This window comes from Gymnoscopelus braueri (genome assembly GCF_963280865.1).
Source record: "Gymnoscopelus braueri genome assembly, chromosome: 3".
In the NCBI taxonomy this organism is placed as follows: domain Eukaryota; kingdom Metazoa; phylum Chordata; class Actinopteri; order Myctophiformes; family Myctophidae; genus Gymnoscopelus; species Gymnoscopelus braueri.
In genome coordinates this window covers 7165705-7178189 of record NC_137612.1, presented here as the reverse complement: position 1 = coordinate 7178189, position 12485 = coordinate 7165705, and the positions used below count along the sequence as shown (strand labels likewise).

The 12485-nt window shown below is 44.6% G+C and overlaps 1 protein-coding gene across 2 annotated transcripts in view; it reads left to right on the top strand.

The window, feature by feature from the left end:
* Positions 1–5207, top strand: part of mcm3ap (minichromosome maintenance complex component 3 associated protein) — a 56088-nt gene extending 50881 nt beyond the window's left edge. For both annotated transcript variants that reach the window (XM_080423122.1, XM_080423121.1), the window contains 3 exons: positions 307–498; positions 2647–2809; positions 4873–5207. In XM_080423122.1, coding sequence (XP_080279248.1) covers positions 307–498; positions 2647–2809; positions 4873–5049 — 532 coding nt within the window. In that variant the 3' untranslated portion in view covers positions 5050–5207. The remainder of the gene's footprint in view (positions 1–306; positions 499–2646; positions 2810–4872) is intronic.
* The last annotated feature ends 7278 nt before the right edge of the window (positions 5208–12485 follow it).

Genomic DNA, 12485 nt, shown 5'->3' with positions numbered 1-12485 from the left:
ACACACACACACACACACACTGAGACAGCAGATAGACAGGTTCGCACACACACACACACACACACACACTGAGACAGCAGAGAGACAGGTACGCACACGCACACGCACACACACACACACACACACACACACACACACACACACACACACACACACACACACGTACACTCACTGAGACAGCAGATAGACGGGTACACACGCGCATACACACACACGCTTATTTTTTGTCCATTTTTGCCTATTAGCCTGCATGTGTAAAGTGTTTAACATTGAACTGTGTGTGTGTGTGTGTGTGTGTGTCCTCAGGGTGGCTGCAGACAGTGGCGGACCCCCCACCTCCACACCCTTCAGATCACAGATGTTCTCCCGGAGCCGCTTGGACCCCGCCCAGCCCCCTGCCGGCCCGCCGCTGGACGTCACACACACCCCCAGCGCCCTGGACCTGTTACCTCAAAGAGTGTTAGAACGCCTGCATGAAGAGACCGCTCTGAGCCACAGGTACACACACACACATTTATACAAAGATGTTTGGGCCTGCAAAGCAACCAAAGACATGACACCCCCAGAGCTTCAAGATATGATCCAACCCTACAACCAGTGGTGGAAAAAGTACTCAAATGTTTTACTTAAGTAAAAGTATCAATACTGCAATGTAGAAGTACTCCGTTACAAGTAAAAGTCCCGAATTCAAAATGTACTTGAGTAAAAGTACAAAAGTATTGGTATCAAAATGTACTTAAAGTACCAAAATTAAAAGTACTAAAATGTTTGAAAATAGCAGATCTACAAGCTCACAACACGTCGCATCGCGACGTGTTGTGAGCTTGTAGATCGGCTATTTTCAAATAGCTAGGTATAAAATAGAGCTATAGTGGTTACTGTATGTTTTATAATGTAATAATTTACATCTGCAAAGTAACTAGTAACTAAATAATTGTAGTGGAGTAAAAGTAGAATATTTTCCTCAGAGATGTAGTGGAGTAGAAGTAAAAGTACTGAAAATTAGAAATACTCCAGTAAAGTAAAGATTCCTCAAAAGTGTACTTAAGTACAGTACTTGAGTAAATGTACTTAGTTACTTTACACCACTGCCTACAACCCCTCCCGCTCACTCAGATCAGCTAACACAGTAATGCTGTCTGAACCTTCCCTAAAACACCCTGGACAACGCTCCACACGTCCTAGACTCTTCTCTCTTCCCTAAAACACCCTGGACAACGCTCCACACGTCCTACACTCTTCTCTCTTCCCTAAAACACCCTGGACAACGCTCCACACGTCCTAGACTCTTCTCTCTTCCCTAAAACACCCTGGACAACGCTCCACACGTCCTAGACTCTTCTCTCTTCCCTAAAACACCCTGGACAACGCTCCACACGTCCTAGACTCTTCTCTCTTCCCTAAAACACCCTGGACAACGCTCCACACGTCCTAGACTCTTCTCTCTTCCCTAAAACACCCTGGACAACGCTCCACACGTCCTAGACTCTTCTCTCTTCCCTAAAACACCCTGGACAACGCTCCACACGTCCTAGACTCTTCTCTCTTCCCTAAAACACCCTGGACAACGCTCCACACGTCCTAGACTCTTCTCTCTTCCCTAAAACACCCTGGACAACGCTCCACACGTCCTAGACTCTTCTCCCTTCCCTAAAACACCCACCACACGTCCTAGACTCTTCTCCCTTCCCTAAAACACCCTGGACAACGCTCCACACGTCCTAGACTCTTCTCTCTTCCCTAAAACACCCTGGACAACGCTCCACACGTCCTAGACTCTTCTCTCTTCCCTAAAACACCCTGGACAACACTCCACACATCCTAGACTCTTCTCCCTTCCCTAAAACACCCTGGACAACGCTCCACACGTCCTAGACTCTTCTCTCTTCCCTAAAACACCCTGGACAACGCTCCACACGTCCTAGACTCTTCTCCCTTCCCTAAAACACCCTGGACAACGCTCCACACGTCCTAGACTCTTCTCCCTTCCCTAAAACACCCTGGACAACGCTCCACACGTCCTAGACTCTTCTCTCTTCCCTAAAACACCCTGGACAACGCTCCACACGTCCTAGACTCTTCTCTCTTCCCTAAAACACCCTGGACAACGCTCCACACGTCCTAGACTCTTCTCTCTTCCCTAAAACACCCTGGACAACGCTCCACACGTCCTAGACTCTTCTCTCTTCCCTAAAACACCCTGGACAACGCTCCACACGTCCTAGACTCTTCTCTCTTCCCTAAAACACCCTGGACAACGCTCCACACGTCCTAGACTCTTCTCCCTTCCCTAAAACACCCTGGACAACGCTCCACATGTCCTAGACTCTTCTCCCTAGAATTTACCTTGTTGTTTATTGACTAGAGTTCATGTTTACTCTGCTTATTACAATTTCACACATGTCAATGGCTCTGCTTAAGATTGTAAGATAAAAAGAACATAAGATAGAAAAGTATAAGTTGAACAACTAGACTCGGAAGTCTCGCGCTGTGATTGGCCAGTAGTCAGGAAGTGTGCCTCCTCTAACATGGCGGCCGCGATACAGACGCCCCAGACTCTGAGGAGGCGTCTACCTTTATATGTCTATGGGAGTACTTACAGTGACAAATATCACCCCACCCCCTAATGTTTGTTTCTTCCTGCAGGAGCACAGAGCAGCTCCAGGACTGGCTGAACGCGGACCCTGTGGAGCACCTGGCCACGCCCCTCTTCATGCCCTCTTCCACCCTGCTAGCCACGCCTACCCTGCTGGCCACACCCACCTGGACACTGCCGACGCACCACAGTGCCACCAACAGGCCTCCATGGGTAAGACAGCCCAGTCCTCTGATTTGTGCAAAAACAGCCCAGTCCTCTGATTTGTGCAAAAACAGCCCTGTCCTCTGATTTGTGCAAAAACAGCCCTGTCCTCTGATTTGTGCAAAAACAGCCCTGTCCTCTGATTTGTGCAAAAACAGCCCTGTCCTCTGATTTGTGCAAAAACAGCCCTGTCCTCTGATTTGTGCAAAAACAGCCCTGTCCACTGACTGGTGAAAAAACAGCCCTGTCCACTGATTGGTGCAAAAACAGCCCTGTCCTCTGATTTGTGCAAAAACAGCCCTGTCGTCTGATTTGTGCAAAAACAGCCCTGTCCTCTGATTTGTGCAAAAACAGCCCTGTCCTCTGATTTGTGCAAAAACAGCCCTGTCCACTGATTGGTGCAAAAACAGCCCTGTCTACTGATTGGTGCAAAAACAGCCCTGTCCTCTGATTTGTGCAAAAACAGCCCTGTCCTCTGATTTGTGCAAAAACAGCCCTGTCCTCTGATTTGTGCAAAAACAGCCCTGTCCTCTGATTTGTGCAAAAACAGCCCTGTCCTCTGATTTGTGCAAAAACAGCCCTGTCCACTGACTGGTGAAAAAACAGCCCTGTCCACTGATTGGTGCAAAAACAGCCCTGTCCTCTGATTTGTGCAAAAACAGCCCTGTCGTCTGATTTGTGCAAAAACAGCCCTGTCCTCTGATTTGTGCAAAAACAGCCCTGTCCTCTGATTTGTGCAAAAACAGCCCTGTCCACTGATTGGTGCAAAAACAGCCCTGTCTACTGATTGGTGCAAAAACAGCCCTGTCCTCTGATTTGTGCAAAAACAGCCCTGTCCTCTGATTTGTGCAAAAACAGCCCTGTCCTCTGATTTGTGCAAAAGCAGCCCTGTCCACTGATTGGTGCAAAAACAGCCCTGTCCTCTGATTGGTGCAAAAACAGCCCTGTCCTCTCATTTTTGCAAAAACAGCCCTGTCCTCTGATTTGTGCAAAAACAGCCCTGTCCACTGATAAGTGCAAATACCGCCCTGTCCTCTGACTGAAGACACATCACAATTATCTTTCTTCCAACCGATGCAGTGGTCATTTTGGCACCCAGCACATGTCTCCCATTGCACTCAGCACCCATCACATGTCTCCCATTGCACCCAGCACCCATCACATGTCTCCCGTTGCACCCAGCACCCATCACATGTCTCCCATTGCACCCAGCACCCATCACATGTCTCCCATAGCACCCATCACATGTCTCCCATTGCAGTCAGAACTGTAGACTCATTCCCAATTTTCTGCCGTAATCTGAAGACTCACCTCTCCAGACTCTACTTTAGCAGACCATGCAGTCTTATGCAAAGGTTAAAATGTAATTTAGATCGCATGTTATTTAGACAGATGTTTGGTTCATTGTTGACCTGGAATCCTGTAGTTTATATTGTTTCAATCTACAGATAATTTATTTTTTTCATCTTAAATTTTTATCATCATTTCGCAACCCATTTTTTCACCCAGTGCCAATTTCTTATGTAATCCTGGGTGCTACTCTCCCTCTGCTAGCCTAGGGAGAGCCCAAAACTGAGCTCATGCCTTCAATGCATGAGGAGCTAGCAAGCCGCTTCTTATCACCTGACAGGGGGGAGTTTCCCCGGTTGGACGCAGCACGTGGAAGGAACAAGTTATTCCAACCAGTTCCTTTCCCCTCCATCAGATTATTATAATTTTTGGACAGTTCAGAAACCCTCTGTAAACTAGGATAACAGGTAAACAATGTCTAAATAACATGCTATCTAAATAACATGTACATTTGAAACTATGGGACACCAGGTAAACAATGAGCCTAGCATCTGTCTTAACAGATCTAAATGACGTTTTAACATTGTGGTCAAGAAAAACAAGCCGAAGTAACAAAAAAACGTGAGAACAAAATGACCACGTTATGTCTGCATGGTCGTCATAACTAGGTCAAATGCTAGGAGGTGTCTGAAGAGTTGACTCTTCAGATTATTATTATTATTATTTGACATTTGAGGCCCCTTATACTCATCAAGCTGAACCCCCCCCCCCCTGTGTTCTAGGAGGCGAAGCCCGAAGAGACGTCCAGGAAGACGCCTCTGTCTCTGTCCTCCAGAGGGACATCGGTGTCTCTGTCCAGACGTCTCCAGGACCTCCACCGTCAGATAGCAGCGGGTCAGGAGGAGGAACTGTCCTTCAGACTGAAACTGGACAACCTGATGAGCATCGTAGACGACTGAGATGAGCATCGTAGACGAATGAGTCTAACAAACTGGACAACCTGATGAGCATCGTAGACGACTGTAGTCTAAACATTGTAGTCTGAGTCTAACAAACCGTGGTTCTCAAGCGCTTTTTAATTCCAAGGAAACTCCCTTGACTCTGAGCGTGTGCAAGTTGGAACCAAATGTACCCGTACGGGTCCATTTGGTTCCAACTTGTACACGCTCAGAGTTACAGGTCTTTAAGGGTCCATTTGGAACTCACTCAAGGAACCCTGACGGTCCCGGACAGACCCCCCCACTTTGAGAGCCACTGGTCTCCAAACATCGTGTTTCACGTTTTACATCTACAAGCTTGTGGATCGCCAGTTTCTTTCGTAGTGTGACATAAGTATAAATCAGCTTTAATGATTACATACATTGATGGATTGGATTGATTGACGGCACATGTTATCATTTCCTATGTGTCCCATTAAGAAATGCAAACAAAAGTTTAGTGCATGTTTCTACACAAATGTTCAGAAATCGTAACAAAATAGCACATCATCCACATTGTTTAGAAGTTTCTTGCATTTCTTGAGAGATTACGTTGAGTTTAGACGTGTTTAAAACTATCCATCATATTTTGATATTATGCCTTTGTCTTAAAGGAATACCTTACAAAAAAATATATATGTTTTTCTTATCAATTACTCACCCCGTGAAGCCTTGAATTCATGGACATTTTTATTTTAGTTTTTCTCTTATTCCTGAGCCAATAATCCAATATTTGAATAGTTGAAGTTGATAGGAGATCAATCTTAACAAGAGCTAAATCATATTTAAAACATTCTCTTTGAACCTGGATCATCAGTGATGACACAGTGAGAGCTGTTGTGGAGTTTATATTATTATTGTATATAGTTTTGCTTTGGTCTCCTACCACCTATACAGTACCACCAAAAATCCATTAAATCAAGGCTTCAGTAATTGAGATAAGGTGAAGTATTCCATTAAAACAAGACTGAAGTATTGTCAGGTTTTTGGTTAAGTGTTTTTAATGTTTTACGAGCAGTTTTAGTTGAGCAGTTTTCCTTTTGTATTTAATAACATAAAAAATGTGTTAATATTGATGCCGATTTTTGGCCAAAATGTAAAAACTACAGTAGAACAAGTGAAATTCTCCTTTTCTTTTTTTATTTTATCTGCTGTGCTACTGTTTTGTTTTTGTCTTTTTAAGCTTTTTTTGTCAAACATTGAATAAAACTTCACATTTACATTCTCCTACAAAATCATTTCACTTTACTTGTCAAAATAAGTGTTAAGTAGCTCTACATTGTAATAGTAATCATTGCTATGGAGTGTTTGTTCAGTAACAGTGTGAAATAGCTCTACATTGTGATAGTCATTGCTATGGAGTGTTTGTTCAGTAACAGGGGTCTCCCTGTCTTCAGCTCAAGTCAACAGATAATATATTTTCAAGAGGATACCAATTTCATCCAATCAGGAGAGAGAACTCATACAGGATAAACAACTGGAATTGAAGTGATGACTCAAAGAAATGAGCAGACAAAATTGGAACTGGAACATTATAAATTTGAAATCGTTTTTGGTTCTGTTCTATTATTAACATTAACATGTAGACTTCTTACATTATAACAAATGTATAAAGCTACAATTATAAAGCTCATAATTTTAATATATAAACCAAAACATAACGCTCATTCCATCACCAGGATTTCCTGGTTTCCGTTCTCATTTGAACAGTGGATCCGGTTTAGAGCCCGGTTTCCTTATCGGGTCATTTTCACGCACACATGCACGCACCGTTTCCGTATCCGCTCTAGAACGGATAAGCAAGCAACCTGCAAACAAAGCCACTTGATCCCAGTCTGACCAAAAGAATGGCTCTGCTCCCACCTTGTGGTGATAATGGAAAATAGCACACCTGTCCTCTCATTCACTCCCCAAACAGTTTGCAGGATACTGTATGCAGTGGTTTTCAAACTTTTGAAATATTTTCAAAAATAGATGTACAAGCTTGCAGCGTGGCACAAAATGATGCGTTGTGAGCTTGTACGTCTGCTATTTTTGAATAACCAACGTATGAATGATTAAAGTGGTTAAAATGATTGTGATACTATGAACTACTTTTGCTGGGGACCCCCTGGACACCTGGGGGTCCCCAGACCCCACTTTGAGAACCACTGCTGCATCGGGTGTTAAGTATCTGTCGTATACTGTCGTTCATTGCTTTGTTTTTGTGATGTTTCCTCTTTTTGATGCCTGACTATTGTGTTGCTGTTCTTAGCTTTTCTTGTATTTTACTCTTTCTCCATGTCTGTTCCACCTGTTGAGTGAATATATCCTCTACTAATGATCAGTGGTGGAAAGTAACTAAGTACATGTACTCAAGTACTGTACTTAAGTACAATTTTGAGGTACTTTTACTTTACTGGAGTATTTCCAATTGTCTATACTTTTACTTCAACTCCACTACATCTCAAAGGCAAATATTGTACTTTTACTGCACTACAATTATTTGAAAACTTTAGTTACTTTGTAGATTTTGATTATTATTGCAAAACACACATTAACCACTTCAGCCCTATTTAAACGCTGGCTATTCGAAAATAGCCGACCTACAAGCTCACAACGCGTCGCGATGTGACACGTTGTGAGCTTGTAGATCGGTTATTTTCAAAGGATTTGTATACATTTTAGACATAACTTGTGAAACGGGACATTCTGCATAATGAGTACTTTTACTTGGTACTTTAATGACCCCTGGCTAATAAGCCTTATATGCCTTAATACATTATAATTGCCCTCTATAACAAAAATTTAACTCACCTTAAATATTAATTTAGAAACAGTTAATCTTTTACTCAAGCGGGACAACGCCCCGTCATAAGTTGATGATGTCATTTCTCCATGTGTGGTCTAGCCCTATGGAATTTATGTGCAAATAAAAACCAACTTAATACTTCCTACGGTTCGTATGAGCATCAAATCAATTTTAATTATGTTTTATTTGCACATGCATTACATGCATTCATCACACAGTCAGCTTGAATGTGTTTGTGGAGAGACGCTGTTTATGTCTTGTGAGAGGATTATCACATGCACGCACACACACGCTCACACATCAGATTTCCCCACGTCTTAAAAGCAGATAAAGATAATCCAATCAAATGAATGAGATAAACATATTATACTATTACTTGGTGATTTCTTTATCGAGGGAAGTTATCCAGTATGACATATCTGTGACCGTGTGTCAAAAGTCTGTGAAGCTTTGCTTTCAGTATGTGGTGTGAGCCCTTGTGCAGCAATAAGTGCAACTAAAGGTTTGTGGTAAGTGTTGATCAGTGGTGCACATGGGCTTGGAGGAATTGGAGCTCATTCCTCCATACAGAACATCTTCAACTCTGGGATGTTGGTGGCTTTCCTCACATGAACTGCTCACTTCAGGTGCTTCCACAACATTTCTATTGGATTAAGGTCAGGACTTTGACTTGGACGTTCCAAAACAACGCTGTCTCCTCCTCTTCATCATGCTTCATCCATGTCCTTATGTGACGGTGGCCAACTGTGTCACATTTGACTTGCCAATTTAATGGCACCCTTTTTTAATCCTTTCAATTAAATTCACAATGGATTCACAATAATAAAATATAGGTTGCACATTAAAGTGCGGGGTGCATAATTATCGTGAATACCAATGGATCACTTGCAGACTACGCCACTCAGGTTTGTTATAGGAGCCTAATAACTCCTCCACTAACACCTTTCTTTTCAGGCTCTACACAGGTTCGAGTTAAACCAGGTAAGTACTTAAACTTGAGACTTGATTGAGAACAACACTTTTAAAACCCAGGAGAAAACGGAGACTGACAAATGGCTAAAAAGGGTGAATATACATTTATTAAGAATTTCCCTAATACAAGAGGCCTCTGTGCCTTTAAAATACAAATAAGAAAGAAACACAATATAATCCTAAAATAATCCTAAACTCCTATGGCGCCAACTAACTAACTAAAATGCAATACAAAAAGATAATGGGGCTGGACATGTGCAAATGATAGCAGAGTGCAAAATAACAGGGCGCAACAATAACTTAATTTAAAGGACGACTTCACCGCTTTTCAACCTATCTTCATATAATTGGTCCTCACTAATACTCATGATAAAATGGTACAATTTTTTTCTACTTGGCCTGTGTCTCATAGGAGGACTGTGGACAGTCCAGAAACCGTCTACCAGTGACATCATCGTTAGGCATGATTTTCTTTTTCCAACAAGATTTCAAATTTTTTATTTAGATTTTTATTAACACGAGAACAATGGCTTCTTTTATTGCATTGCAACTTTCCAGGAATAGAAAGCCTGCAGTTTCTATTAGCTTGGATTCCCCATTGATGATGTCACTGGTAGATGGGACTCTGAACTGTCCACAGCCCTCCTCTGAGACACAGACGAGTAGATTTTTTTTTTAACCATTTTATCATGAGTATTAGTGAGGACCAATTATATGAAGATAGGTTGAAAAGGGGTGAAGTCGTCCTTTAAGTAAAGTGCCAAATGCTGTTAAAGTGCGCTGTGTGCTATAATAACTTCAAGACCAAACTCATGAGTGCAAATGGGGGGTTTGCGGTGGGGAGAGGACCAAGCAGGTAATCTTCTAGTTCCACATCATCATCATCTTCAATCTGAAATCACAAAAGCAGGGGCCAGTTCATCCGTTCCCAGATAATATACTGCGAGGCTCTAACTCAAATCAAACTTTATTTATATAGCACATTTAAAAACGACTGTCGCCGACCAAAAGTGCTGTACAGGTCAACAAAACAAGAACAACAAGTACAAAATACAGTCAAAGTACAATTAAGTCATGAGCAATTACAAACACAAATCAAAGTTTAAGGCTTAATTTTGGTTAAAAGCCAGGACAAAACAGTAAGTCTTGAGTAGGGACTTAAAAACCACAATGGACTGGGCGGATCTAATGAAAAGGGGTAGATCGTTCCAGAGCCTGGGGGCAGCCACGGCGAAAGCGCGGTCACCCCTGGTTCTCAGTTTGGCAGTTACTGTGGGAGTCATTAAAGAGAGGTGAGTTGACCGTAGGGCTCTAGGTGGGTTGTGGTGTTCAAACTCAGTGGGTTTACACAGCTAGTGTTGCATAAGACGGTACTTACAACGACGGCAGGTATTAACCTGCCGCTGCGTTGGTTGCGCGTGCAACACTGTAGCCACCCCGTCGTCCTTGGCTCGCTCCAGGTCCCGCTCCGTTCGATCACTTGGTCACTGTTGAATTCACTGCTTTTCCAGGCTCATCTCCTCCTCTGCATGCTCTGGTCTCTCGCAGGGTTCCTTGTCCACACGGCGTCTCACACTATCTCGGTGGTGTGAGTACTCGCCCTTGGTCCCTCTTACCGCCCCAATGCACTGGTCTTTTCTCGGTTCACACTCGGCTTCCTCACCAGCTCCTACACACAACCTTCCTCGTTGCTCTCTCCTTTTTGAATGAGCGCGGCTCTAGTTCATGTCCTGCTCACCGTGCCCTCCTCACTCTCGATTGGCCGCCGGTGACGTCGCCTACTAAGGGATTGGGCAGTGGGGACCACGCCCGAGTGTCTGTCAGCGTCTCAGCTGTTTGCTGTCATTGACACTTAGTGCTGCTAAGTGGCTTGGGGACCGGGGGAAAACATTGTCCAACAATAAACGAATACATTAAGACATCAAAATACAGGCTTTAAAAGGGGTTAAGAGATGAAAAACATGCATGAATAAATAACAGAAAAATAATAAGAATACCCCGTTTTCCCCCCTGTCACATTCCCCCCCACTTTTCCGTTAGCAGTCCCTGCTGACTTTACACATCTCTGTACCTGGCGGGTGGTTGTCCAAAGTTGGCCCTCCCCGACCTCCTAGGACCACTTTGGTCCACTGGACCGGGGAAAAACCCATAACACTGTCTCCATTCAGGCTCTCTCTGTACGGGCACCGGGACAGGCGTAGCGCTCGCCGTCGGCTGCCTAGGAGCTATAAACACTTTTAATGCATTTCGGTGAATAGTTTGAGCATGACCCCCCTTTTCAGGTCGAATGCGGTACACCTCCCCAGCGTCTCCCACCCGTTCTATTACCACAACAGGCTCTGGGTCCAACCATGGGCCGTGTCGATCCTTATTCCTCACCCACACTCGCTCTCCTGGTAATAAAGGTGTTATACCTGCTTTGCGGTCATAGACGCGCTTTCGTGGTGCCGCCGTCTGCAACGGACATGATACTAGGACTGGATGTGAGAGGGCCCGAGGCTCTGACCTGACTCTCCGCGGGCTGCAGGCAACACAACCCTGTTGGAATCGACGCACCGCCCCCTCCATGCCAGGCCAGTAGAAGCGGCGCTGGAGTTGTGCCAATGTCCATCCCACCCCAGCATGCGCATTAGTGACATGTATCCCTCTCCACACCTCCTTCTTCCTGGATCCTGGACAGACAAATTGTGAATATTCTCTTCTCGTATACTGATCAGTCACTCGGCGATATAATACATTGTCTACCACTTTTAAGCGGGTCCATTCCTGTAGCAGTTGGCGCGCCTCTGGTGTCCAATTCCTCCTCTCGGCTGTAGGGGGCTTTCTCCTCTCCACACATCTTTTTACTACCTGGATGTCGGGGTCCCGGTTCTGCGTTGCGCACCATTCATCCCCAGCCCACCCATCTCGCCTTGCCGCTGGCGTCAGCTCCACAGCCCCCACGACACCCGTCTGTACGGGAAATCGAGAAAATGCGTCTGCGTTTGCATTATTTTTGCCGGTCGGTATTTAATCTCAAACGTGAAAGAACTTCAAAGCTAATTGGGCCGCCCACCGCTGCTCCACCGCCCCCAACCTGGCTGTCTGGATTATTGTCAGTGTAAATAGTGAATTTGGCACCAGTTAAATAGTCCTTAAACTTTTCGGTCACGGCCCACTTTACGGCCAAAAGTTCTAATTTAAAGGAACTATAATTTGCATCATTTTGTTCTGTGGGATTGAGACCGCGACTCGCATAAGCGACGACTCGTTCTTGGCCTTCCTGGACCTGGGCTAGGACCGCTCCCAGCCCACGGCCACTGGCATCAGTATATACGACAAAGGGCTGGTCATAATCGGCATAGGCCAGCACCGGGGCCTGCGTAAGAGCAGCTTTTAACGCATCAAAGGACGCTTGGCATTCGGAGGACCATACAATTTTACACAAGTGAGACTTAACATCATTGGGAATACCGATCAGCAGATTATTCAAGGGCCTCGCAATGGCAGCAAAGGAGGACACGAAGTGACGATAATATCCCGCTAAACCTAGAAAAGCGCGGACCTCCCGAACGGTCGCAGGTGGTGCCCAGTCCCTCACAGCAGCCACCTTCTCGGGGTCAGGTCGCACCCCTTTCCTGTCAACGACATGGCCCAAGAACTTTACCTCCTGTTG